Raw genomic sequence first — 27,099 nt, 5'->3', positions numbered from 1 at the left:
GAGAGAGGGACGGCGTTTATCGGCTCGCGCGATGGCACGAACGGCACCAGAGCTCGGGCGGACGCCTGGGCGGTGATGGCCTCGTCATTGGCCTGTCGTTGCTGGTCTGCGGCGGAAGGGACGTAGAGAGCCAGCGTCGTCGTCGGCTGCTCCTCCGTGCGCCGCCGCATGCTGCTGGCGTCGTGCGGCGCCATGGCCGTAGCGAGGGAACTGCTGGTTCGGTCGATGAGGAACATGGTCGCCGAATGCGTGTTCGTCAATCGACTTGCGTCGCGGCGGCAGGCAGGTTGTCCCGGCGAGCAATCGATGGAGCAATGGGTGGATGCTGGCCAGGAGAGTGCTGGAGTATATATATATATACGAGCGATCCATGGCGCGTCTGGAGTCGGAGTCCGGCTCCGACTGGAACACAAGATGTCAGTTGCAATCAGCGGGCATAGCCAGCTGAGCGCGTGCTCGAGTCCGTCTGTGATTCCCATTCCATACCTCGACGCCTGGAAACTTTGGTAGACCCAGCTGATTGTATGACGGATGTGTGCGACGCGGTTTGCACTTTCCTTCCGAAGGACTAACCGAACTAAACTGCAGGGAAGATGTGCTCCCCAAGTCCGACGCCAGCAAGAAAAATGGACATCTTCGGATTCGTTCGACGGCCAAGGAGGTTTTCTCTATCCTTCTATGTCATATTTTTGTTACCAAAACACGTGACAGTTCTCTGAATTACACTAACATTACTTCATATCTGGTTTCAAAAGGAAAATTGGTTCAAACCACTAATACACATACGTTTCATAGGTTGAGACAAAAGGTGTTTGGACTATGGAGATCTTACATATGTACAATATACTAAGTTAACTATGTACAGTTGTAGAGCCTGCAGGGACTGGGTCAGAACTCGAAACCTCCATTCAGTTGAACAGATAGAGATGGTCTTCCCATCATCCCATGTCATCAAGGGGTGCTTCCATAGTGATTACTGTCAAAAACTGCAGGCTTCACCATTCACCGGCGATGGTTGTACTTGGTAGCCATCATGCTTTTGTGTAGGCAAGTGATGGACTGGTATAACTGGTCTTTTGAATTACACTACTCCAGTACTACTACATATTTGGTTCGAGAAGAAAAACTGGTCCAAACCACATCCACGTATACGCTTCATAGGTTGACAAACTAGCTACCTCCAGAATATAAAAGGAGTGACTACGGGCATTGAACAATATGTACACTATACTATCAATGTACAGCTGGATGGGCGAGATCAGAACTCAAAACCTCCATTCAGTTGAACAGATAATGATGGCCTTCCCATGTTATCAAGGGGTGCTTCCATGGTGATTACAACCCCCGAACTGCGGACTTCACCATTCGTCTTAGATCGCCCAAGCTGCCATACCATAGCACCATAATTACAAGGGCATCAGTCCGTGCTTTGTAGTAGAACACGTTGATAAGGAACACTTGCATAAACAAGATCTGAAGGGCTTACAGAAAGAGACGTGAAAGCCGAAGGATGTCTTGAGCAAGACAAGCCGTACATCACACTGAGTTCCTCCTTCAATGAATGGACAATCTCTGCCTTTATGCCAGGATCACTTCCTCCGAAAGTGGGGCAAACACTGGTGCAAATGGTTACATGGATGAGATTGTTCAATAAAAAACGTGCAATACATGATTGCAAAAAAAGTACTGGTACAGAAGAAGTCTACGTAGTTCACTAGCTACAGAAACAGAAAATGACTCAAGAAGAATTTGGACTGCCATATGCCAAATAATGAACATACTAATGCAAGTGTGATATGCTGAGAGGCAGATGGAGCGTGATCCAAATTCACATGTTTTGATATTGTTTCACTCGGTAACATTTAATATTAACCAATTGCCAGTTTGACACTAGCTATGGGCAAACCTCCAAACCATTGACATCATAGCAGTAAGGACAAAGACCCAGCAAATACAACAAACTGAATATTTTAATTATGACTAATAGCAATCCAGCTTCTTACTGAGTTGAGATATCAAAAACAGCTTTGAGCAAGTGTGTATAGTTAACTACCTGACTTGGACGCTCGGTTTCACCATAAGGCCATACTTTTTCCATGCTACAGCTTGGGAAAATTCAAATGACAGAGAATTGTCAGGCCATTGAAATGCAGGGGTAAACCTTGTGCCTTGTGTGCTCTTCAATGAAAAAAAAAACAAATTAAATGACAAGTGAAAGAATCAGTAACTGACTGCAATAAGATTGAGTTGTGTTAAATTATATATCATAAAAATAGCAAGTGTAATATATTTTTTCTGTTTATAATATTATTGTTATTGACAATTCTCCATTTTTTTCCTACCTTAATGAAATGGGCAGAGTGCCTGCCTTTTATGTAAACAAAATAGTTCTAGACTCTAGAAAGTTAAACGTTTTTTAGATTTTACAAACACAAACAAAACTTATGTAATTAGTTAATTACAAAGCTGCCATTAACCAACCTTGAAGGAGAAGCTCAGTTTGGTTTCTCCAGGACATTTTCCATGGACTTGAAGTAATCCACCAACTAATGGGAGAAAACCACTTGCTGTTATCCCCTCACCAGCAACATATGTTAACTGCCCATTTGGAAACTGCACATCCATGAAGGACTGCAAAAAAAAACCATGGGAAGATGATAAGATGGTAGCAAGTGTTAGATATGTAGGATGATGGCCTTCCGTAAATTTGCCAGCTACACAATTGCCAACTAATGAACTTTCACAAACAGTCATGCCAAAAAAATCAGTGCATTCCTTTTAGATTCAAATGTTTCCAACACATTAAAAAGTTATTTGTGCACTGCGCATGGACAAGTTTCATTGTCTTTGTTTTCTTCATAAAATTTGTATCCAAAGTAAATGGCAATGCCTATTGCGACAACAAAAACAGTGATAGCCATCAGACACAAGCATCTTTTGATCACACGATGGTAAAATACAAGGGGAAAGCAAGATAAACATTTGTATAGCTAATCCAGTGGCGGACCTACAGGGTATGCCGTATATGCCACGGCATACCCTGCGGCCGGCCGTGCAAGTGCATCTCCGTTTTAATCAGCTGGCCGGTTAAGCAATCTGAGCTAACACATGCAGCCTTTTTGTCAGGGACATGGATTTTCATGCATGTGTCGTCAGGGACTCAGGGACATCGATTGATAAGATAATGTAGTTCCGCAGCTTCCGCTTAACAACTGTGCAACTGATCACTCGTATGTTTATCAACATATGGGTTTTATTAGTATCCCGTGTAAGCATGCAAGCTAGCTATGGTCATGCACCATGCATCCCTGTTTTACCATGTAGCTATTTTTCAGTATATGGGGCTACTAATTTAGTCTTAGTAGTCTAGTGCATGATTAATTTTAAAATGTTCTGTTGTATTGTTTGTAACATCCTTCTGCACAATTTTACGTTCATTTTGATACAAACTGATTGTATTTTACAGAGTTCCTGAAATGATTACCCCGCGAATTTGAGGTTGCATGCACCAACAAGAATTTAGTTCAATATTAGAACACCCCGTCGACGGTGCATGTGTCCAAGAATTTACCTTTTAAAATATAATAAAAATACATTTTTATCTAATTAGTTTATCATATTTTATAATCTTCATTTTTTTATATGAACTCGTTGTCATTATGCACGTCATAATTTTGGTACGGCATACCTTTCGCCAAAATCCTAGGTCCGCCACTGAGCTAATCCAATTATCCGGCAATTGTTCTTAGTATATAGACTGATGATCCATAAACTCAGTGGCAAGGCTAGCGAGTGTGCAGCCAGCCCACCCAGGTTCGAATCCCCGCCTAGCAGTAATTTCGCTGGGAGGGGCGGACTTTAAATCGGGTTATCATCCTAGCATCCATCCGCAGGGATAGTATCATCCTACCTAACAATGTATAGCCAAGGGAGGGATCATTCCCCTGTTGGTCAACGTTTTAGGATCCATAAAAACTAGTAACTGAAATTGCAATACAGCTGACACTGGATAGATACTAGGAAACAAATCGAAAGCAGAGGGTAAAAGAAGCAAGATAAGGGAAATAACATGTCTACTTACACAGGATACCGGGTTGAGGCACATCATGGACATTAACAACCATTTTTTATGCTTTGACCAGATTGCTGGACATATGGAATGAACTCCGTTCTACAATAAATGAACACGTTTTAAGTACGTGCAGGTAGAAAAATATCAGCCAACCATACACACGAAGAGCTCGAATGGACGATAAGAATAGGTATAGCAACTACTTGATGTGATCGATAATTTAGCACAAACAGGTCCGTAAAATTCATGCATATAATGGAGAATAGTTCAAACGCATAAATAATTAAGAATTGGATCTGCTAGATATGAATTTAGCATTTAAATCATTTTTATGTATCTGGAGGCAGAAATATGGTTGCATTATAGAATCCACATTTTTTGCATCTTAAACTATAGTATTGAGCAGGATGATAAAGCAGGATTTCAGGAAGGAGTAAGGTATTGCAAATTGCAGGCTTCGACGGAACAGTATGAAAAGGGTAGCTAACAGAACAAAAATTGCAAAAAATTAGTATGAAGGAAGACCAGCATTCCCTAATTGTACACCATCACTTGATGATTGCATGAATAATGTAAAAAAATAACATTCAGTTTAAACTGGATACTCTGCATAATATTAACCCTCTCACAGTATAGTTCACATTTTAACCTACATTGTAATGTATATTCAGCCAGAGAGATAATCATCGTTAAAAGAAAAAAGCAAATTATACAATGTTCTCATCAATCATGTGAATGATAAGGAGAAAGTAATGAACATGAGCAATTTCATATATCAAGAGAATGAAAAGTACCTTGCGATCATAACCATACCAAACAAGGTGTTGCTCTGACAGATTAATAGGGAAAAGAAATGTAGAGTCTCGGACAAAAATTATAGGACCCAATTGAATAAGGAAAGGAGGGCCACTGTTATTTCCATAAGTTGGACCACCGCGTGATGCTTCAAACCTCCAGATTTCTCCACGAGCAACTACTGAACCATCAACAGTTTGGTGCCTCGTATTATATGTTGCTGAGACATTTACCCTCCCCTGCATCATCAGAATTACAAGGGTTAGGATTTGTAAACAAGCATATCAAGTGTGTTTTACCATTTCAACATCGCACACCCAGTACAATTAGGCACGTCAAAATCTGTACAGAAATCCATCATACATTTGGAGAAAGAAAGGGTACAACCATTGGTATGCAGAAAGGGTATCTGAATTGTGTGTCCTACTAATTTGCATGCACACAGACACAATCTATCAATTCACACGCTAATCCATCTCAACCAAATAAATGTAAGAGGGATGTTGGCTATTAACCCAACAATTATTCACCTAAACAAATCACGCATAGACACGAGTAGGCATATTTCGCCAAAGGCACCTCACGTGCCTCCTTTTCCCTTTCATTTCTTCCTCACAAATCGTACGCAAGATTACAACCTGCATGCGTATCAAAACAAAGCGCACACATACAAAGAATTGCCTTGGCCAAGCCGTAGATGTCAACTAAGACATGGCTAAGTAGGACTCAGACAGGGCACACTCACAATCGACTAAAATAACAACTAACCAGACACGACAATCACCCAAATAAATCACACATACGCAAGATAGGGATATTTTCCAAAGGCACCTCACGTGGCTCCTTTTCTTTGTATTTCTTACTCACAAGTTATACACAAGATTACAACCTGCAAAATCAAGCTACACGGCAGTTGTATGCAGATTCTCCTTGACCAAGCCGTAAATGACATTTAAGACGTAGCTAGGTAAGACTTGGACAAGGCACAATCAGACTCACCCAATATGACTCCTAACAGGACAGATTAAGTCTTGATTAATTCCAAAAATGAACACAGACAGCTACATCAACTCCTAACAGGACACGACTAAGATTTGATTATTTCCAAAACTGAACACAGACAGTTACATCAACAGAAAGGGCACAATCAGAATCTGCCAACATAATGGCAAACTCCTAGGTCTTCACTTTACATGACTAAGTCGGCAGCATTTGAGCAATGGACACAAACAGCTGCATCAACGAACACATACCCCACAGTTCTACACCCAAATCATCTAAAAAACTTATTTTCATATACACAATCTAACTTTCAAGCAACATCTAACTGCCTGGGTTGAAATATGTAGGTGTGTGTGTGTGGCAGAAAACATACTCCCATCAAATAAGATGCAAATGAGCATCTCTGTACCTTATGTCTCTTAAATCTCCCGAAAGTCCCAATTTCAAATCCGAGCTCGTCATCCTCTTCATCTGACTCATCCACACGCAAAGCCCCGTTCCCAGTAGCTGCAGCGGCACTCCCAGTGGCCGCCGCCGCCGCGGCAGCCGCCACCTCGAGTGGGTCTCTCTCTTCGGCCCTCTCCAAAGCTAGCCCGCCCTGGGCAGCGAGCCCCCTGTCCACCGCCGCGGGCGGCGGTGGATATACCTCCCGCCTCCGGCGCCGCGAGCCCTCCGACAGGAGGAACGGCAGCGGGAGCTGGCGCGACAGGTGCTGCACGGCGCCGCCGAGCCCGGAGCCGGCCTGGCCGAGCCGGTCGCCGATCTCGGCGAGCGAGGCGACGGCGGCGGCCGGGAGGTCGTCGCGCACGAAGGGGACCGGGGGCAGCTCGATGTCGAAGGCGAAGGCGAAGGGGATGAGCTTGTGCGGCGGCTGCACGTGGAGGAGCAGCCCCGAGACGCCCTGCGCGAGGCGGTCGGCCAGGTCCCGCTGCGCGCCCAGCAGCGCGTCCAGCGAGATCTCCATGGATGGGCTAGAGATCGGCGGCGAAATGTGGAGGAGGCGGAGCGGTGGATTCTGCGGTGGTGGGCGGGCGGGCGGGCGGCGGCCTAGCCGGGAATATGCGAAGGCGATAACGGCCTGCTACTTGATCACGGGGGTGGGACCGGGGCCCTTTCTTCAGTTACACAAGTGACAATAGGCAGCTTCCACCACACGCTCTACGCCACGGCATATTGTAGTTGTTATCCATCCATCAGGTGAGATGCAACCCAACCGTGTCGTGATCAACTCCGTTGCCTGAACGTCACCAACCTGGTGCCGTTGGAGAAGCGATCGAGCAGACCGGTGGAGGCAATCTATGAAGAATGCAAAACCCTAGCCCACGATCTTATCAAATAAACTCGACATGTAAGCAATGTAGCTAAAGGAGACCCTCCCACTCTCCCTGACTATTTAGGAAAGAGGAACCGCACTAGGGCATGGCCAATGCTCGAACATGAATAATTGCCTCGTCAATCCACGTAGGCTCGGATGAATCATGACCATAAAAGTGTATATAAAGAGGGAAACCTCTCGTTGACAAAATGCCAAAAAAAAAAAGAGATATAAAGAGGGAAAGATGAGCTTCACTCTTCTCGTTGGTTTAGAATCTAAAAAAGCACATGCTCTCTTTAAAGAAGGGTGTACGCAGAAGAGTGAGTTCAGATAGGAACGCGAGGCGTTGTCGCATGGCTTGTCGCCCGTTCCATGTAGTCGCATATGTTTTTCAGGGCTTGGGTGATGGACCACAAAACTCTTGCCGAGAGCCTCCTCGATGTATTCCCCACGCGTACCAAGTGTGCATGCTCGCTATAATCGATGGATGGGTGTGAGACCATCAAACGCTACGTGTGACAGACACGGTCGAGTTGCCATATATTTGTGCTTTAAACATTCTTGTGCCGTCCTTTCTTGAAAGCATGTATGTCCACCATATCATCAAATTATCTGCTAAAACATGTGCATCAACCATTTCACCGAACTATCTGACTCACTAACTCTCCCATGCAACTCTTTTCTTAGCAATGTGCACCTCAAATATTTTGTGAAACCATAGCATGAACACCTGGCCCCCACGCCTCCCTGCTTTCTACGACGTGGAAGGCTGAAAGGTCCCTTTACAAGTTTCTGCTCCGCGCGCAAAGAGGGTACTCTACCATGCATTGCTTTGTTATTGACTCGTCCACCTCGAATATGTTGTAGATCCCTATAGAAAACACAGTTTATATTCGCAAAAAAACACGGTGTTCGTGTGTTGAGATTATTTTTTCGTCTTGATCACTCGCAAATTGTTTTATTTAACCAAATTTCCTTGTGCGTCATCCACGTAATCTGTAGCAGTGTCCCAACAGGTCGTTCTCTTTTTTCGAGGCTGACGGGGAAAATTCCCACCACTTGTTGCATTCCACAAAAGTAGCATGGTAGGCCCAAGTTCTTCAACCAAATTAGAGAAATTACAGGGGCTTACAAGGGAGTAGAAGACAAATAAATAAAACAAAAGCAAACTAGAAGAAGGGAACACAAAAAGGCAGAGGGAGGTTAGCAACACAAGGCAAAAGGACCTACAGAACCGAGACCAAGCACAGTCGAAGGGCGTCGGATAGCCGAGACTGGGGCGATGACACCGGTGTGTCAACCTCGTGGCCGAAGGGCGATGCAGAGTCGAATCACGCCAAAAGCACGAACCGGAGAAAAGTCATAACCAGCAAGCCACCTCGAGGACCTCAAGCCAGCCGCCAAGGAGGATCTCCGGTGATTACCTCAACACCGGAGGCAAGCATCCCAACGAAACAGGTAGCTGAATACTTGGAGACCAGACATGAGCATACCAAGAAGCGTCCCCGGCACGGTCGAAGGGCATCGGATAGCCGAGACCTTGCGACAACACCCGTGTGCCCTCGACGAAGCCGAATGGCATTGTGCCGCTGAGACCAAGCATAGACGAAGGGCGTCGGATAGCCGAGTCTGGGGCGATGTCACCGGTGTGCCACCCCCGTGGTCAAAGAGCAACGCAAGCCGAGGCCACCCCTGGACATCCGAGCAGCGCACGGTCTAGGCCACCATGACAGCAACCTAGCCCTAGAAGGATACGAGCCAATGGTCGGCGAGAAGAAGAGAGGCATAGCTATCCTACACATGCAAAGCACCAGGACGGTGCCCTCAAGGAGGAAGAACGACGCAGAGAGCGCCGCCACCGCCAGATCTAGCGAGGCCAGGATGGGAGATTTCTCTTGGAGCTTGACACGAAGCGTCGAGACAAGCTAACCTCCTCCACTCAGTGGAAACCACGGCCGAAGGATGGACACGGGCCACTAGGGCAGGGAGCACCCGAAGAGCTGAGCAGTCCAACTCGGACAGGCACTAGGCCGGTACAGCCCCCGCAGGACGCTCCAGGGCCAGATTTGCCGGCTGAGATCTGCCCCCGCGTGGAGCAACACCAGCAGGGAAGGGGAGCAGCCGCCAGTCACACCGCCAAGGGCGCGGGGTGTCGCACAGGACGGCGCCGGCGCAAGCAGCCGCCACGGGAAGGAGGCCGGCGTTACACAGAAGGAGAGCACGTGGGCGGAAGGAGGAAAATGAGACGGGGGAGGCCGAGCACCTCCACGCCAGCACGGGGAAAACTCCACGCCGACACGTGAACGAGCACCATGCCTGGGCGGGGGCACGCCGCGCCAAAGCCACGCCGGAGCAGCAACTCACCAGCCGGGGGATAGCCCCGCGCGGACACTACAAGAAATATGCTGACTGGTGACCCACCCTATTGGTCGTAGAAAAGGTCTTAGTAGTCCTTTCATGACCTTTTCTTGACCAAAAACAGTAGGTCACATACCGAGGGTCAGTAATTGCAAGTCACGACCTTTTTTTCTAATTGGTCATGGACTTCTACGACCAAAACAGAAGGTCATGGGCCTATGACCAACTATTTTGGTCAAAGTCTATCTCGCCTCGTCCACGTCGACCAATCCTACGTGGCAGCGAGATTCAGCCCGGTCCAATTCAAGCATTCTAAATGGGCCGAGAACAATTACTCGACCCTAGTGAGTTGTGTTTTCCGAGTCCATATGAGCTAGTTCTTTTCAATTTTTCCTGGGCCGCAGCCTTTTTCCCTTTGGGCCTTGGCCTTTTTACAGTCAAGCTGTTTTTCGGATCTTGGCCTTTTTTACAACCGAGTTTTGTTTTTTAGATTTATATAAAATGTTTTTAAGAATTTATCCATTACAACTTTCACGACCCATTTACTTGACCGGTATTTGGGCCGAGGCCTATTTAACCACTTCCGGCATTTGGGCCATGGCCAAGATTCACATAAAGATTTGAACTCGAGAATTTAGAATTTTATCAAATACCACAATAAACTCAACAATAACATAAGACATACTTCAGCTTCTCACACATTCACATTATCACTTCCATCTTACTTTCATATCACAGGTTCAAAATTCTCACAGGTTCACATTATCACTTTCATCTCACAGGTTCACATTATCACATTCATCTCACAGATTCAAAATTCTCACAGGTTCAGAACCAACACAGAAGTTGAACAAAAAAGAGAGCCAACACAGAAGTTGAACAAATAGTTCTGTGAACTAGTCCACCGATGGCAAACTTGTTCATAGAACTAAGCATCACATATGGCAGTTCAAGCCTAGTTACCAATAGCCCTAGCTCCAAAAAGAGCTATGAAGTGATTAAATTTCTCTTCCTGCTCCTGTGTCTTCTTCAGCAGCAGCTCATACTGCGCGTCGCGGGCAGCTTGTGCGGCATCAGATTCTTCCGATTTCTTCTTCAAAGCAGCAACCTCTTCTCGCATAGCTTCACCTTGCATTTCAGACCTTGCCAACTTGTCCTTGAGGTCACGAACATGGGCGGACATGGCGATGAGACTTGGTGGCGGATGACCTTGACTCCAGCCCGACATTCACCAAGAATGTGCTTGCGGGGCATTTCTCCTTCAAGCACTTGGCCAACAACTTGGACATCCGACATGGGATGTTGACCTTCGAGTACTCGGCTGATTCATCCTCCTCTCCATCTCAGCCTTCATGAACAGATATTAGATGCAATAGTATGAATCAAACAAGCCACAATTACATGACCATCAGTAATTAAGAAAACCAAACCAAGCGCCCAAGTTAAACTAGAAAGGCACATGTTTCAATCAAGTGTTTACAAAAACAGTGTATTAAAGAAGCTGACACAAACAGCAAGTATCCTTGAGCATTGCCAACAATCTTTAAGGCAGAAGTACATGACCAGCATTTGAAATGACTTACAATAGCAATCTTGGCTGTTTCTGAAAACCCATTCTTTGTGCTGTTTTGTGTGGCCTTGAACAAGTCAAGCGCACTCAGCTCCTCACCATTGCGCTCCTCCTTCGAAATGTTATTGAACAAGAGTCAAACGGCAAGATTTCGAGAGAAAAGATACTTGGGCCTAATAAAGAGAAAATATGCATCGTCCTTACAAGTGGCATAGATATGTGCCGCATAGGACCTAGAACCGATTTTCGCTGAAATTTCACCTTCAATCTATTCGCCTTGTTCGATTCACGGGTTTTCTACAAAAGAAGACTGTTACCATGGGATAGCACTAAAAAACACATGCCACAGATATACATCTAGGAAGACTAGATGATCACTTCGATGTTAACAAAAGCCGAGAGCATGTACATGCAAACAACATCAGATACATCAAAGACTACATGCAATGAGACCAAGGGCGTGTACAGACATACCTTGTGTCGCTCTGTGGACCACAACTTTAGCAGCTCCTGCAATTGAGCATCCGAAAAGCCTTCCACGGGCGACTTGATGTTGAGTTCACCAGGTGCTGCTTTGTCAAAGAAGTCCTTTTGATCCGGTGCCGCCTATTCTTTGATATTTTCTACGAGCTTCTCGGTGCACGCTTTTTTGATGGCCGGCGATTTGGTGTCCATATCAAAATTTCCCTACAAAGAAAGAAAACAATGAACGGGCATGATTAGCGAGTCATATGAAAGTTGTAACAGGAAGAAAGAAAAACAATTAAGAAAAGAAGAAATTAACTTACTGCAACTTTGCCAATGTAGTCCTTAATTAGGTTGGGTTTCTTTTTGTAGTCCTTGAAGTGGGGAAGAACTGGTGTGTGGGTTCTTGCGTTGTATCCACACTCCGAAGCAAACATTGCCGCCTGCAAAGGCTTCTCAGGCCCGTTCATCCCTTCGAGCAATTTCAATGGTCACCTTGTTACCCATTGACTTTGTCATCCTTTCCAGCCCTTTGCCTTTTCTTATACGCTTGACAGACCACAATCGCATCGTCCGAATAGGACACAAACTTTGATTAGTACCTAACATTTCACATTCTTTCTCAAACGAGAATGAATACAAGCAACCAAACATGGAAACATGTTGCTAACGGTAGCATTTAATCGAACGAAGCAAATGCAAGTGTACAAGAAAACAATCGAAGATGAACTTACCTTCATCACCGCAGCTCTGCTCGGTTTCTTCAGGAAAGGTGTTCCTGTCCATGAAAGGTGCAACGAGGCTTTGCTCCATTCCGACATGGCTGGGCTCCATGCGGACAGTGGCCGAGCTCCATTCCAACATGGCTGGGCTCCATGCGGACAGAGCTGAGCTCCATTCCGACATGGCTGGGCTCCATGCGGACAGTGCTTCCTTCTTCCTCATCATTGTCTTCATGGATGACTGCAGCAACCGCCTTGGCTTTCTGTCTAGTGACTCTAGCAGGAGCAGGTGTCTCCAGTTCTAGCAGTCTCTTTGACCCTCCTGGAGGTACCGCAAAGATCCTTCCTGGGCCCATTTTACTAGATGTATCTTCTGGACTCTTCCTACTCTTGTTCTTCTTCCTAACAGCTGACTTCTTTTTCCTCTTAGTAACCTTCAGGGCCTCGTACAAACAGCAGGGACAACAACATTAGATCACAAGTAATAAAATTTTGTAAGAACAGTATGAAGGGAAAAAAACAAGGAAAAAGATAGCAAACAAGTGACCCTAGCCATCCAAACAAGATAAGAGTTTTGCACCTTAACAGTCGTGTCCACTATATTGTCATCGACTTCTTCGTCAATGACTTCCTCATCTCTAGGATCGTAGTCTGAGCTTTCAGCTTGTGTTATGGCAGATGCGAGAGGAGGCGGCAGTAGTTGCACTACCTTCTTTACCACCAGACCTTCCTAAACATTGATACTAACGCAGGGAGACCAAGGGATTGGAACATGCTTGTTGTTCCTCATCATTGTCCTAGCCCTAGCCTTCTCGATTTCGGTTAGAGGTTCCTCTTTACATGAATAAAAAAACGAGATAACCATTAGATGAATGGTTGAAATGCATAGGGGGCAAGACAACACAATCGGCCAAGGTATTTAAATCAGCTTTTAGTATCATTTAATTATAGTGGATTAACAGGCAGATTTCTATACTGAAAATAAAAACTTAGTGAACAAATTAAAAGCTAACAAGTATTCAGCATGTGTTGAGGCTATACAAAAGCAAGTAAGACAACTCCCAGGTAAGAAACATGGCAGATCAGCAAAACAAGCTATACTAAGCACATAGACAAAAAGATAACTTGCAGCAATGCACGAGGAACAATTTGCATACCTGCGGGCTGCTTCTTCCTCGTGTTCCTTGTCATTGCTGATCTCCAAGTGGTTGGACTGGCTCCTGCAATAAATATGTGGTCAGATAGCAGTAGCACAATGCACTGAAAGAGCACAACATGTGAACATATACACTTAATGGACTCAGCAAATACTGCATTACTAGTTAGACACTTATACATATACTTGGCCTGAGAGATGCAACTAACTGAATGCTTCATTCAATTCTGATGCAATAACTAAATGTACCATTCAACTGAAGAGAACATTCAACAGATAAAAAATTTAAACCAGAACACTAACTTACTACATATTGAACTAGTAAACATGCACCACGCACAATAACTTCCATACTGAAGAGAACATGTACCACATATCAACTAATAAACATCTACGAAGTGTGCAGGCCATTTTGATGATGCGAAGCTACAGCAACGGGCATCTAACAAAGGATGAGAGCATATAATCGGTACGGATATGTTCACTTCCCGGGGTCCTAGAGTGGATCTAAACACCGACAAGGCAACGATCGATCTCAAACATCGAACGAAGCAAAGCAACTACGCGGGTGTAACAACACTGATAAAACTCCATTCCTAAGTACCTTTACACCCAATCTAACCTCCGATGAATGATACTAACACCAATCCGCACCAAGAACAAAACCAAAAATCCTAAAATTATACTAAGCGTCCACCACCCCATAGCGAGTAGCGGACCAAACAAGACCACCCACGGACCCTCACGACGCGATCCGAGAAATACGGATCGTGATCACTAGCCGCGCAGTCCAAATCGAAGCACATCACCGCGCGATCTAACCAGAGTAGAAGGAAAACATCTAAGCTGGGGATGGAGAATGGGGAATTCTACCTCGCTTCGACATCTTGGAAGAGGGGGCTGGTGTCCGGCGGCGGAGGGCGCGGTTATATAGCGGCGAAGGTGGGGTGGAAGGGCGAGTGGCGGAAGGGATAGACTTTTGGCGATCTGGGGCAGCACAAAACCCTAACCATGGCAGCACAAAACCCTAACCCTAGCATGGAAGAAGAGGAGATCAACTCGCCTGTGCACAACTCTTTAAAGAAATTTCCCAACTCAGCGACCGCTTCATATATTTCTTTATCCATTATGCCACGGAGTCCAGCCGGTAAGATCCTTTGGAGGAGGATATGGCAATCATGGGTTTTCAGCCCCTGGAGCTTGCATCCATCGGGAGACACGCACTTTGCGAGGTTAGCGGCATACCCATCTGGAAACCTCACCGCTCTTATAAACTCACAAAATGCAATCTTTTCTTCTTTAGTCATTGTATACCATGCTTCCGCATCTCAAACGACTTTCCCCCATCAACAGGCTGTAGGTGCAAAGCTTCCCTTATGCCCATATCTTCCAAATCAAGCCTCGAGTTAAGTGTGTCCTTTGACTTCCCGTCGATGTTCATAAATGTCCCAAGCAGATTGTCACATATGTTTTTCTCAATGTGCATTACATCCAGATTGTGCCTCAACTTCGGATCTGCCCGGTATGGGAGGTCCCACGGAATAGACCTCCGGTCCCAACATTGACCTTCCTCCCGCTTCCTTTTCTTTTGATTCTTTCCCGGTCCGACATCTTTCACCTTGTCAAGTTGCTGCTTGAGCTCCTCTTTAGTAAACTCGCCGGAGGGTCACGTGGTTCGAGCATTGCCATTGAACCCTTTGCTTTTTCGCCAACGATGGTCCCGAGGAAGAAAACGGCGGCTCCCTATCCAGCATAACTTGTTTCTTATTCTCTCGGAGCACGGGTCCTTGTCACAACGCACACATGCTTGATAACCAGCCGTGAGCCTACCCGACAAAGTGTGCGGCGCCGGGAAATCATGGATGCACCATATAACCGCGACGACGCGATTGAACTTATCGGGACTCGGGGCATCATAGGTCCGCACACCATTCCATAGCTTGAACAAATCTTCAACGAGGGGCTCCATAAAGATATCAAAATCATTTCCTGGAGAATCCGGACCCGGGATCAGCAAAGCCATCATGAAGTTCGACCGATCCATACATGCCCATGGTGGCGAGGTTGTACGGCACGATGAATACCGGCCACATGCTCGTACTTCCTGCTCATGCCAAAGGGGTTAAAGCCATCCGTGGCAAGGCCGAGTCTTATGTTTCTCGCATCGGCGGCAAAGTCTTTATGTTGACTCGTCAAAGTCTTTCCATGCCTTTCCGTCCGCTTGGATGGCTAAGCTCATTAGTCACGAGGTTTCCGCTTCGACTTGTGCCATTGCACTTCTTCGGATTGTTTCTTTGAAATAAACATCCTTTGCAGACCTTGGAATAATTGGAAAGTACCTCAATACCTTCTCCGGTATCCGCTTCCTACCATCCCCATCTTTCCACCTAGAGGCATCACATTTAGGGCACTTGTCAAGCTTGGCATACGTCTTCCGAAACAAGACACAGTTGCTTGGGCAGACATGGATTGATTCATAACCAAGCCCCAATCTGCCGATGATACTCAATGCTTCATCGTAATTTTTGGGAATTGAAGCTTTTGGGGTATTGGATGGCCAAGAGATGGAGTATTCCGTTAAAGGCGGCGTTGCTCATCCGGTAGAAGGACTTGACATGGAGTAACTTCACGGTGAAAGCAAATCTGGACATTGTCCCACCATCACTAGCTGACCGCTTCGCTTCCTCTATTAGCTCGGCATAGATTGTATTCTGTCCATCACCTTGTGGTTCGGACTCGTAGAGATCCTTAAACGGGTCGGGGATCCTGTCATCCTCATCCCCATCCTCCTCCACCAAATTAAAAGAATTCTCTAGCACAACATGATCATCTTCTAGATGCTCGCCGCCTTCATCGAGCATGGTGTGCATCGGGTTGATGTCCAGGTTCAGCTCCGGGTTCAGCATGTAAAGGCTCCCCATGATGGATTCACCTATCGTAGGTGGCTGCCATCCCACGCAACGGCGAGATGAGACTCGTACATCTTGTAGAGTTTGTCGAGTACGGTTATTACAGGCCGGGGCAAGGGCAAAGAATTTCAGCAGCCCCCGCAGCATTTACTGCGAGCAAACACTATGAACTCGTCCACTCCCCTTAGGTGTTCATAGGAAAGCCTTCTAACTCCTTTTGTAATCCAGCTTCGTCCATCCGCATGCAAAGGACCAGAAAATTGTTAGGATTCAATCGAAGATACTAAGAATCAAACCAAACCAGAAACTTCAGTAGCTAAGCTTGCACTGACATGGTAGTATAATTTTGCTCACAGACTGGCACCACAACCAGCTGTTATCACCAGAATTTGACCGAGTCAGAGGTGGGCCGTGATCAAGATGGACTTGAAGATATATATATAGAAGAAATACGTGAATCGGCCTTACATGCAAAGTTTGGGCTAGTTTGCCCTTGTATCTGTAACATATTAGATTACGTGTCGGTTAGGAGTTAGAGTTTTACCCGTGCACGGTTAGGTGCACGCCTGAATTAGAAAGTCCTTTGGACTATAAATATGTATCTAGGGTTTATGGAATAAACAACAACCAACGTTCAACACAAACAAATCTCGGCGCATCGCCAACTCCTTCGTCTCGAGGGTTTCTCCGGTAAGCACCATGCTGCCTAGATCGCATCTTGCGATCTAGGCAGACAAGCCTACCCACGTTGTTCATGCGTTGGTCGTGCTGAAGCCTTTTTGATGGCGAGCAACGTAGTTATCTTAGATGTGTTAGGGTTAGCATTGTTCTTCATATCATATGCTGTCGTAGTGCAACCCTTATGCATCTAGCCGCCCTTACACCTATCTCAGGTGTAGGGGCGGCACCCCGCTTGATCATAGTTTAGTAGATCTGATCCGTTACGGTTGCTCCTTGTTCTGCAAGGATTAGTTTAACATCCGCATTAGTTAGGCCCTACAAAGGGTTGGAGGATCCGGCGGCGTGTAGGGTGAAGTTTGCTAGCCCTAGAAAGGATGTTCCGGGGATCAACCTCGTGTTGGTTTTTAGGCCCTGTCTAGGATCGGCTTACGGTCACCGTGCGCGAGCGCGAGGCCCAATCGTGAGTAGGATGATCCGATTATGCGGTGAAAACCCTAAATCGTCGTAGATCTCATTAGCTTTATCTTGATCAAGCAGGACCACCATATATTCGGACACCTTGTACGAATCATGGGTGGATCGGCTCTTTGAGCCGATTCACGGGATAACCCGAGAGCCGATCGAGGCTCGTATTTAATGTTTACGTGTATGCCATGCGAGGAAACTAAGCGAGGCATCATCCAACACCTTCCCGACCAGGTATAGGTCAGGTGGCACGCCCTTGCGATAGCATCGGACGTGTGACCGGAGAGGCTTTGCGGGCCGTCGCTGCGAGGGACCGGGGCCAGCCCGCAGCCCTAGTTGTTCCCGGCTCTACTCGTGTTGCCCGTCGCTGCCCGCCGGTGGGTTTCGGACGTCAACACATTCTCGGCACGCCGGTGGGACAACCTTCGACATCCACCACATCGCCATCTACATCCGAGATGGCGGAAGGCACTCCGGTCAAGTACGAGGATCTGCCTGATGAACTCAAGAAGAAACATGACGAGATCAAGGCAACCCTCGAAGCCGAACTCATCGGCTCTTTCCACAGAACCCGCTCCCATGGCGTCAGGTGGAAGGGGTTCTCACCTGAAGGCGCACTCGATGGAGTGGACTTATCCGCCCCGTCGGAAGAACGCACCAGGTCGCTGCGTCAGGAGATCAACTACATGGTGGCTCATTCGTTGCACCGCCACTCCGAGAGCCCGGTGAACACTTTGGAGCGTGTCGCTCCGCGCGTGGTCCGGAAATCATGAGCCACCGGTGTTCTCCGTCGGGACCAGCTGCGGGGACTTACAAAGGAGAGATGCCACTCCAGTCCCATCCTCCGCTGCCGTTCGCATGGGCAGCACCGGAACTGCCGAACTCATCGGCATACGTCGTCTACAAGATTGGTGGTGATCCTAGTGACTACCAATTCCTACTTGAGGCACCCAAGGAGATCCCGCACGAATACGCGTGCGCATACGTACCAGACTGCAATACCTGGGCACTCTCGAACCAGGTTGCGACAGCAGGGGCCTCTGGAACAGCAGGAGGAACATCAGGAGCAGATCTTGAGAAGCAAACGTGGCTGGCTAAGTACGCCACTCCGACAAACCTCCGAGCCCAGCTCCTGCGGTTGGCTTAGAACCGGAAAAGCAAGCATGGCTGGTTAAGTATGCCACCCCGGCGAATCTTCGGGGTTCGACACCTTCAGCCATCACCGCGGATCAGATTTGTGCAATCCTAAAGAGCGGTTCGGCATGATGCCGAAAAGGAAGACGTTCGGCTATACCAAGCCGTACCCCAACGACTACGAACCGATCCCGCTACCACCCAAATATCGGCTCCCGGACTTCACAAAGTTTAGTGGATCGGATGGTTCCAGCTCCATCGAGCATGTGAGCCGATATTTGGCACAGTCGGGCACGATCTCAGCATCGAGCGAGTTGCGTGTGAGGTTCTTCGCACGATCCCTCACGGGATCGGCTTTCGGGTGGTACACATCGCTGCCACCGAACTCCATCCGGACTTGGAAGCAGTTGGAAGAACAGTTCCATGAGCGAGTATCACTCGAAGCTTCCGAGGTTGGTATTGCCGATCTAGCGCAAGTACGACGAAGCGCGGGGAGACGAGTGTCGAATACGTCCGGCGCTTCGGGACCATTAGGAACCGATGCTTTTCGGCTCATGTAAGTGAAAAAGAAGCGATCGAGTTGGCGGTGGTGGGTCTCTCATCATCGATTAAGGACGTGGCCTCCCAAGCGAGACTACCCTTCATTGGCGCACATGGTGCGGAAGCCGTCAGCATATGAGCAACGCCACCCAGATGTCTACCAGGACAAATTCAAGCGTGCGGTGACCCTGGTTGAGGCAGACGAGCATGAAGGTGCTGCGGGAGATCGAGAGGTAGCAGTGGCTGAATGGACTCGAGCGGCAGGGCCCGTGTCCTGCAAATGGGTGAAGCCACAAGGTCCTCCAAAAGGGTTCGACTTCGACGTGACCAAAACTGAGCAGATTTTCGATCTCTTACTCACGGAGAAGCATATAAAGGTACCCGAAGGCCGCAAGATCCCCACGGTGCAAGAGCTGAACGGAAAGCCATACTGCAAGTGGCATAACACGTTCACCCACACCACCAACGACTCGCCGGGTGTGGCGGCAGCAGATCCAAATGGCGATAGAAAATGGACGGTTAATTTTCAACCGAGTACGCCATGAAGGTCGACACACACCCCTTCCCCGCCGTGAACATGGTGGAGTATACTTACCATGGAGGGTGCCAGTCCGGATTTCTCGTGCAATATCAACATGGTAGGACCTGGACACCACTCGGTAAGGACGGAGATGAGGGCAGCTGCTCTCATAGCAAAGATACAGAGGAAGCCGCTCCACGCGATCGGCTCCGCCAAGACGGCAAGCGCTACGTTACAGAGGGAGAAGTGAAAAACATAAGATATCAGCGACCTCTCTCTGATCACCTCCTCAATAAGTATGTGAGTCAGTATGACCAACGCCGGCGATACAGCGATGATGATGAAAGAGATCGTCTGGCTAGAGAAGCCAGAAGACATCGTCGGCACGATCGCGATGAGGAGGAGCATGAGCGCCGTACCAAGGAAAAGTCAGGGGAGCGAGACGACGAGGACAGGCACTGGGACTGTCCCTTCTTCGGACACTCGCTGGGATTCAGGAATGAGCCGATTGCCCGTGAATGCAACCCGGAAGAAGAAGGAGACAGCCAACGTGTCCGTGTTCAAGCGCCTAGGACCTCTCCCGCCACAAAGCAAGCGTGCTGAGTCCCCTCGGTTAGAAGATCTCGAAGATTCGGAAGACGAGGGGAAGAAGAAGACAGTACCACCGGCCAAGGTGGTGCCCTGATGGACTCAGCCGTTCCCAAAAGCGCAGGGTTCAGCGATTGCGCGGCCTGGAGGAAGCCGAAAGGTTATACTTGCATACATTGAGGAAGGCAAGACCTGATCTGGCTGCAAAAGTCCAGCGAACCCTGGATGAAGAGGGTCATCCACGGAAAATGGAGTGGCACCCCAAGCAAAGGAAAGCCGATGATGAAACATCGGCTGGCACAAACATGGTGCTCGTCCTTCCGACGAAGCTTAGTGCTCCACGATTACACGATGCACTCGAGGTGGACGACAGCAAGCGCACCAACATGATAAAGTCGGAGATTGGGCTGGTTTTATCTACCGGCCTGAACGAGTAGCAAGGGCAAATCAATGAGCCAGCGTGGCGAGGCTGATCCTTGTGATCGGCCCCAAAAAATTTATGGAGGAACATTACAAAACCTTCATCGAGCAAGCAACGTGGAGGCCGATTCCAGCAATCGGCCAAAATTATCCTCACCATCCATTCTCGCTCCGGGTTCAGCATGTAATCCAACGAGGGATACCGAAGAGCCGATACCATCAATTCTCTTGACGGAATCGGCTCGGGGGGGCACCTAGGTGGATGAAACACGAGGATATGCAGTAGGAACGTCTTGCAAGTGCCCAGCAGCCCAAGATATTCTTTGATGATGGGTATTGAGGTATGGGGGCCGATACATAAATCGGCCGTAAAAAAAAAATTCAAAATTCAAAATTTTTTTGAGCACAGCCGATGCAGCAGACATCGACTTGAGGATATAAAGCCGATACATAGCCATCAACTCAAGGGGAATAACTGTTACAATCAGAGGGTCAATGGAGCACGAAGGGAGACTCTAATGGAAGAACTCCTCAATGGAGTGGTTTAAGGGCTCAGGTCCTCTCTTCAAGAACAATGCCAAGAACAGCATGGATGTGCAGATCGGGCTAAGGCGGCCTGAAGAAGCTCGGGGGGCAGCTCACCCTGAAGGTTCTCTGCTCTGAAGAGCCGATTGTGCTGGGAATCGGCTGGCTCTACATGAGTGTTCTCTCAGACATTGATCTAGCCCAGGCCCCTTTGTCTGAATGGCATGCCCTCGTCTCTGTTTCGCCTTGACTGAGACTCGGGGGGCAGCTGGCCTGATGGATGCTCTGTTTTTGAAAGCCGAGTGGGTAGCCATCGACTAGTCCTGTGCCGCGATTTGCGTCAAGGGTGATGACCTGGCGGAACTCAAGTTCATTGTTCGAAAGAGTGAAGGATAGTTCATGAAGATTTGATGCGCTGACATCGGCTTTTGAGTTTTGACCAAGATTGCAGTCACCCTGTGGTCGAAGAAAGGGAGAGCGGATTATGAGAGACCGATGCGTTGCCATCGGCTCATTGAGAATCGGTTTAAAAGAAATCAGCAAAGTCAAATTGGGGAAACTTCTTCATTCATAAACAGGAGTTCTTACAAAGAAAGAGCCGATTGCTCAAAGAAGGAAGAACAAAAGAAGGGTCTATTGACCAGTCTACTACTGCTAGGCCTACACTAGTAGATCCTAATCTATGGGCCATCGCTGCCCTCGTCGGCATCCTCGGAACTCTCATCGGCACCTGCTGCCGATGGGCTCCTCGTCGCTACTCCCGTAGCCCTCTACGGGAGCTTCATCCCCGTCTTCATCGTCGGCTCGTCGTCGTCGTCCCACCACATGCGGAGGCGTTTTGCCGGCGGGTAGCCCTCGAGGGAGTCGTCGTCGTCGTCGTCTTCCTCTTCCTCTTCTTCAGAGGTGAGGCAGCCGTCCCAGTGGAACCGGTCGTCCTCGCTTTCTGACTCCAGTTCCCCATCGGCGAGGAACTGAAGATCTTCATCCCCGCTGGTCAAGGACTTGTCGTCCTCGGACCAAATGGAGGAGGCGTGGCTCTCCTCGTCCCATTCTTCGGGGCACGGATTTCCGGCGGCGTCTCGCGGGAGGAGGAGGACCCGTAGGAAAGCTCGGAGGAGGAGGAGGAAGAAGACATGGTGGCACAGAGGGTTTTTTGGTGCTAATGCTAGGAGGACGAAGGAGGCGCAAGCTATTTAGAACGGTTAAATAAAAGGGATATGAGGAAGATTCAATGCCACAGCAGTTTCCGAGGAGATGTTGCCCAACAGGAAAGTTTTGCGGCCACGTGGAGAAGTGGAGGGGCAAGGCATCATGATGAGGATTCTGCGGCGGTTTCTGCTCTGCCACGACATGACCCGACGAAAGAAAAGCGTAATGATTTTGGAAATGTCATTTCCAAAACCAGGGGGGCATGTGTTATCACCAGAATTTGACCGAGTCGGAGGTGGGCCGTGATCAAGATGGACTTGAAGATATATATATAGAAGAAATACGTGAATCGGCCTTACATGCAAAGTTTGGGCTAGTTTGCCCTTGTATCTGTAACATATTAGATTACGTGTCGGTTAGGAGTTAGAGTTTTACCCGTGCACGGTTAGGTGCACGCCTGAATTAGAAAGTCCTTTGGACTATAAATATGTATCTAGGGTTTATGGAATAAACAACAACCAACGTTCAACACAAACAAATCTCGGCGCATCGCCAACTCCTTCGTCTCGAGGGTTTCTCCGGTAAGCACCATGCTGCCTAGATCGCATCGTGCGATCTAGGCAGCACAAGCCTACCCACGTTGTTCATGCGTTGCTCGTGCTGAAGCCTTTTTGATGGCGAGCAACGTAGTTATCTTAGATGTGTTAGAGTTAGCATTGTTCTTCGTATCATATGCTGTCGTAGTGCAACCCTTATGCATCTAGCCGCCCTTACACCTATCTCGGGTGTAGGGGCGGCACCCGCTTGATCATAGTTTAGTAGATCTGATCCGTTACGGTTGCTCCTTGTTCTGCAAGGATTAGTTTAACATCCGCATTAGTTAGGCCCTACAAAGGGTTGGAGGATCCAGCGGCGTGTAGGGTGAAGTTTGCTAGCCCTAGAAAGGATGTTCCGGGGATCAACCTCGTGTTGGTTTTTAGGCCCTGTCTAGGATCGGCTTACGGTCACCGTGCGCGAGCGCGAGGCCCAATCGTGAGTAGGATGATCCGATTATGCGGTGAAAACCCTAAATCGTCGTAGATCTCATTAGCTTTATCTTGATCAAGCAGGACCACCATATATTCGGACACCTTGTACGAATCATGGGTGGATCGGCTCTTTGAGCCGATTCACGAGATAACCCGAGAGCCGATCGAGGCTCGTATTTAATGTTTACGTGTATGCCATGCAGGAAACTAAGCGAGGCATCATCCAACACCTTCCCGACCAGGTATAGGTCGGGTGGCACGCCCTTGCGATAGCATCGGACGTGTGACCAGGAGGCTTTGCGGGCCGTCGCTCTGAGGGACTGGGGCCAGCCGCAGCCCTAGTTGTTCCCGGCTCTACTGTGTTGCCCGTCGCTGCCCGCCAATGGGTTTCGGACGTCAACACCAGCAAACATGAGTATGATTCATCTATGCAACTTCCTAAAATAACCTGCAGCTCCTACCAAACAAGCTAGCTAGGCCACTAAACTAAAGAACATGGGCTGAAATCTAAAACAACGGGACAGTGAAGAAACCTGACAATTAAATCTACATAAATCTTATAGTACCTAAAATATTCTTGTAACAACTAAATCATAACATATCCATGCAGTTCCATCGTTCCCGATCCAAAAATGCACATTTTTTCATGTCCATGAGAGGGGAGAGAGGAGAGAGGAGATGACAGGAGAGGGGTGCAGACCTCGAGGGGTAGCCGAGGCGAACGACGAAGAGGAGTCCTTGCTGTGGCCGAGGCGAATGACGACGAGGAGTCCTTCCCGTGGCCGTGACCGCCGCTGGCTCCTGTCGTGGCCGAGGCGAACGACGACGCGCACCTTGCTCGACCGCTGCGCCGGAAGTACCACCGGCGTCCCCTCCGCCGGCCGACGCCACGCCCACCGCCGCCGCCGCCGCCGGTCGTGGGTCGTGGGTCTGAGATGGGGATTCGAATTACATGTCGCGGTCCGAGATGGGGATTCGAACCCTACATGTTAGAAGGCAGAAAGAACCTATATTATCCCTACCTTACGCTGAAACATCAAACACACCGTCTTATCGCAGTGGTAGGACTGCACAGCGTCACGCGCCAGGTCGTGGGTTCGAGTCCCCGCTCCGCGCACTTATTTTTGCAAAATAAAATCCACACTCCCTGTGCTGTCAGGTCGTGGGCTGGCCCATTCCACCCTGCCTATGCTGTCATGTATGGGCTGGCCCATTCGATTGAGGATATAGCCTCAAAAAAAAATCCCAGAAAATAATCAGTGGAAAAAAAAACATTGGCCCAATAAGCAAAAAAAAAAGACACATAGGCAGTGACACATAGGCGAGATTGCTGAGGTGTCTGCTTAGTCATGGCAACACATTACAATTTAAGACATTATTATTGGATCATGCGATCATGACCAATTAAATTGGTTGCAATAGTCTGGAATTAAGGTCGTGGATTACTTCTGTATATGTTATGACCAACTGGTCTAAGAAAATTATGTCCTTCCTGATAGAGAAGGTCATAATGCTATAGGGATTGTACTCTCCCATATGGCTTCTGACCAACTGGCTGGAGATGGTCGTAGATATATGACCAACACTATCATGGTCCTTAAGATAAAGGTCATTAGTTAGCATATTTCTTGTAGTGGGAGAGGTTGCAGGGGAGAGGCCACCCCGCCGCCGCCGACACCGTGCAGGCTTTTGCCCGGCGGCGCCCTCCGGCGGCGGCAGGGGGAGGAGGGGTGTTGGGTGGTGGTGGCGCTGTTCGCCTAGGGTTCTGCCCGGGCTGCTCGAGAGGAGCAGCACGGGGGCGTTTCCTTCGGTCAGGTCGTTCTCTTTCATATTTGATGATTTCCTTTTGGGGGGGAAATCCTATTTGATCTCCTTGATTTGTGCATCCCGCAGAATGGTTAAGTGTCCGGTGTCATTCAGTTTTTCTTCTATTTGATTCGTTTCATCTATTGCAGCCAATATTTCCAAACAAATGTAAACTTCAGAATTTTTGGAAAAGGAAGCCAATACAGTACGTACGTATACTATAAGGGTTGGATATGGGCTCGGTGGGCCAATCTATTTATTTTAGAGACAAAAGCCCATACTAACCTTTTAAGTTTGGAGGGAGGGGGTGTACTAAAGCATGGCTCAGGCTCATGGTTGACAAGTACGCCAATACTCAATGTATGAGGATCTCGGCCAATGCGGTCTGATGTGCATAAGGATCAACGGCACCCGAAAAGGGTAGTAAAGGCGTTCATGCAAGACTGTTTATTGTTGCAGCTGATTGGCAGCCGATTTGTTGAGACTTGACACACACTGGAGGAGCCGGTACACACACGTGGGGCAATTGCGCAAGCAATGCGAACCAAAGAAAGCGTCGCGCCGCGAGGACATGTTCCACATCGGCAATACATCAACGGAATGGGAAGGCAGCGATGCTGGAATGGCCGGAAGAGAGTATTGACACATCAGCTCTGACTTGGATAGTCCAGCAGAGTGATCCACTTTCGGGTCTAAGAGGCTTCATGCAAGGATTCCTATGTCTTAAAGGGTTCACTCAACCCTTCTCCTCCATGTTTTCAAGAAATACCAGAGAAAGAAGTGGCCAATATTTTACCGAAACCTCCCACACCCATCCTTAGATTTTGCATTGTTCTTGCGCTCGATGACTCATGTTACCTTGAAACATTCTTCTTTGTTGGTCATATGGATCCATCACTAGCTAGAAGCTTTATATGTGGTCACCTACATTTGTATCAGTTAATGCAATCCAACACATGGTGGATCCGAAGGTTGTTGCACTGAAAGAACTGAATGTAAGCGGATGAAATGGTGACCGGTGAGCCACATTAACACTTGCACTCAATTACTCAAGTAAATTACATTGCAACAGTGTCCTCGGAAAAACGCGTGGATGAATCGGGCGGCATCTGCTCCGGGCACATGGCAGACTTCTATTTGTCAACGTGGTCTACGCGACCCACGAGGAAAATAGGCATATTTTTTATACATCTGAGAATACGAATGAGAGTTACCTCATGTGGACCCATAATTAATACTAGACATTGGAACATGGAGATAGAGAAATCGATTGGAAAGTATTATCCTACGGTTGCGCCGCTCTCGTCTGCGCGGTTACCTCAGTCCTCTCTTCCTCCTCTGATCCCGAGGACCATGCGGTGCACATGTGCCAACGAGATCCCGAACCCCGGACGAGGTTGTGTCACACGTTATTCGTGCGACTGGTGACATGAAATCAGACGTTCCTGCATTCCGGTCTCGTGCTCCATGACGAGGAGTTGGGCTGGGACGGCGGCGATGTTTCTTGTCACATAACCGTTTCAGTAATCTCAGGCCAGCTCCTCCCATGACATGGACGGAGCCCCCCATGTCTCGGTGCTGCCTCGGCAGATGTAGATGTTGGTTTTGTTCTCTTCCCCACGAGTCATTCTCCCTGCCTCTGACATCCACCTTTGCTGACATCCACGATGAACAGTGCCGACCGCAACTTCCATGGAGAACCACGCCAGAACGACTGACAAGGGTTCGCCTCGGCAATGCCCATGGGTATGGATTTAGGGTTTCAGGGAAAGATGGCGATGGAGATTCTGGGAGCGAGAGTAGGCACACGATGTATCCAGGTTCACGTCCCCACGGTGGAGGATCGCTACGTCCTACTAGCAATCCAGTATATGATAAT

The 27,099-nt window shown here is 48.1% G+C and overlaps 1 protein-coding gene across 1 annotated transcript; it reads right to left on the bottom strand.

The window, feature by feature from the left end:
• Positions 1-711: 711 nt before the first annotated feature.
• Positions 712-6,833, bottom strand: LOC124707264. Its single transcript, XM_047238929.1, has 7 exons — positions 6,279-6,833; positions 4,867-5,106; positions 4,082-4,171; positions 2,482-2,631; positions 2,054-2,178; positions 1,487-1,616; positions 712-1,384 (listed from the first exon to the last, which is right to left on the bottom strand). Exons 1-7 carry the CDS (start codon positions 6,831-6,833, stop codon positions 1,259-1,261), a joined length of 1,416 nt encoding a protein of 471 aa, XP_047094885.1. The 3' UTR covers positions 712-1,258.
• Positions 6,834-27,099: the final 20,266 nt, after the last annotated feature.

This window comes from Lolium rigidum, chromosome 4, assembly GCF_022539505.1.
Source record: "Lolium rigidum isolate FL_2022 chromosome 4, APGP_CSIRO_Lrig_0.1, whole genome shotgun sequence".
In the NCBI taxonomy this organism is placed as follows: domain Eukaryota; kingdom Viridiplantae; phylum Streptophyta; class Magnoliopsida; order Poales; family Poaceae; genus Lolium; species Lolium rigidum.
The sequence above is the reverse complement of the archived record's forward strand: the minus strand, read 5'-3'. Positions and strand labels throughout refer to the sequence as shown.

Coding starts and splice junctions, on each gene's coding strand:
- LOC124707264 (XM_047238929.1), bottom strand. CDS start 6,833: ATGGAGATCTCGCTGGACGCGCTGCTGGGCGCGCAGCGGGACCTGGCC. Junction 2,179..2,481: donor AACTGAGCTTCTCCTTCAAG/GTTGGTTAATGG, acceptor TTTTCATTGAAG/AGCACACAAGGCACAAGGTT. Junction 1,617..2,053: donor AAACCGAGCGTCCAAGTCAG/GTAGTTAACTAT, acceptor CATTTGCACCAG/TGTTTGCCCCACTTTCGGAG.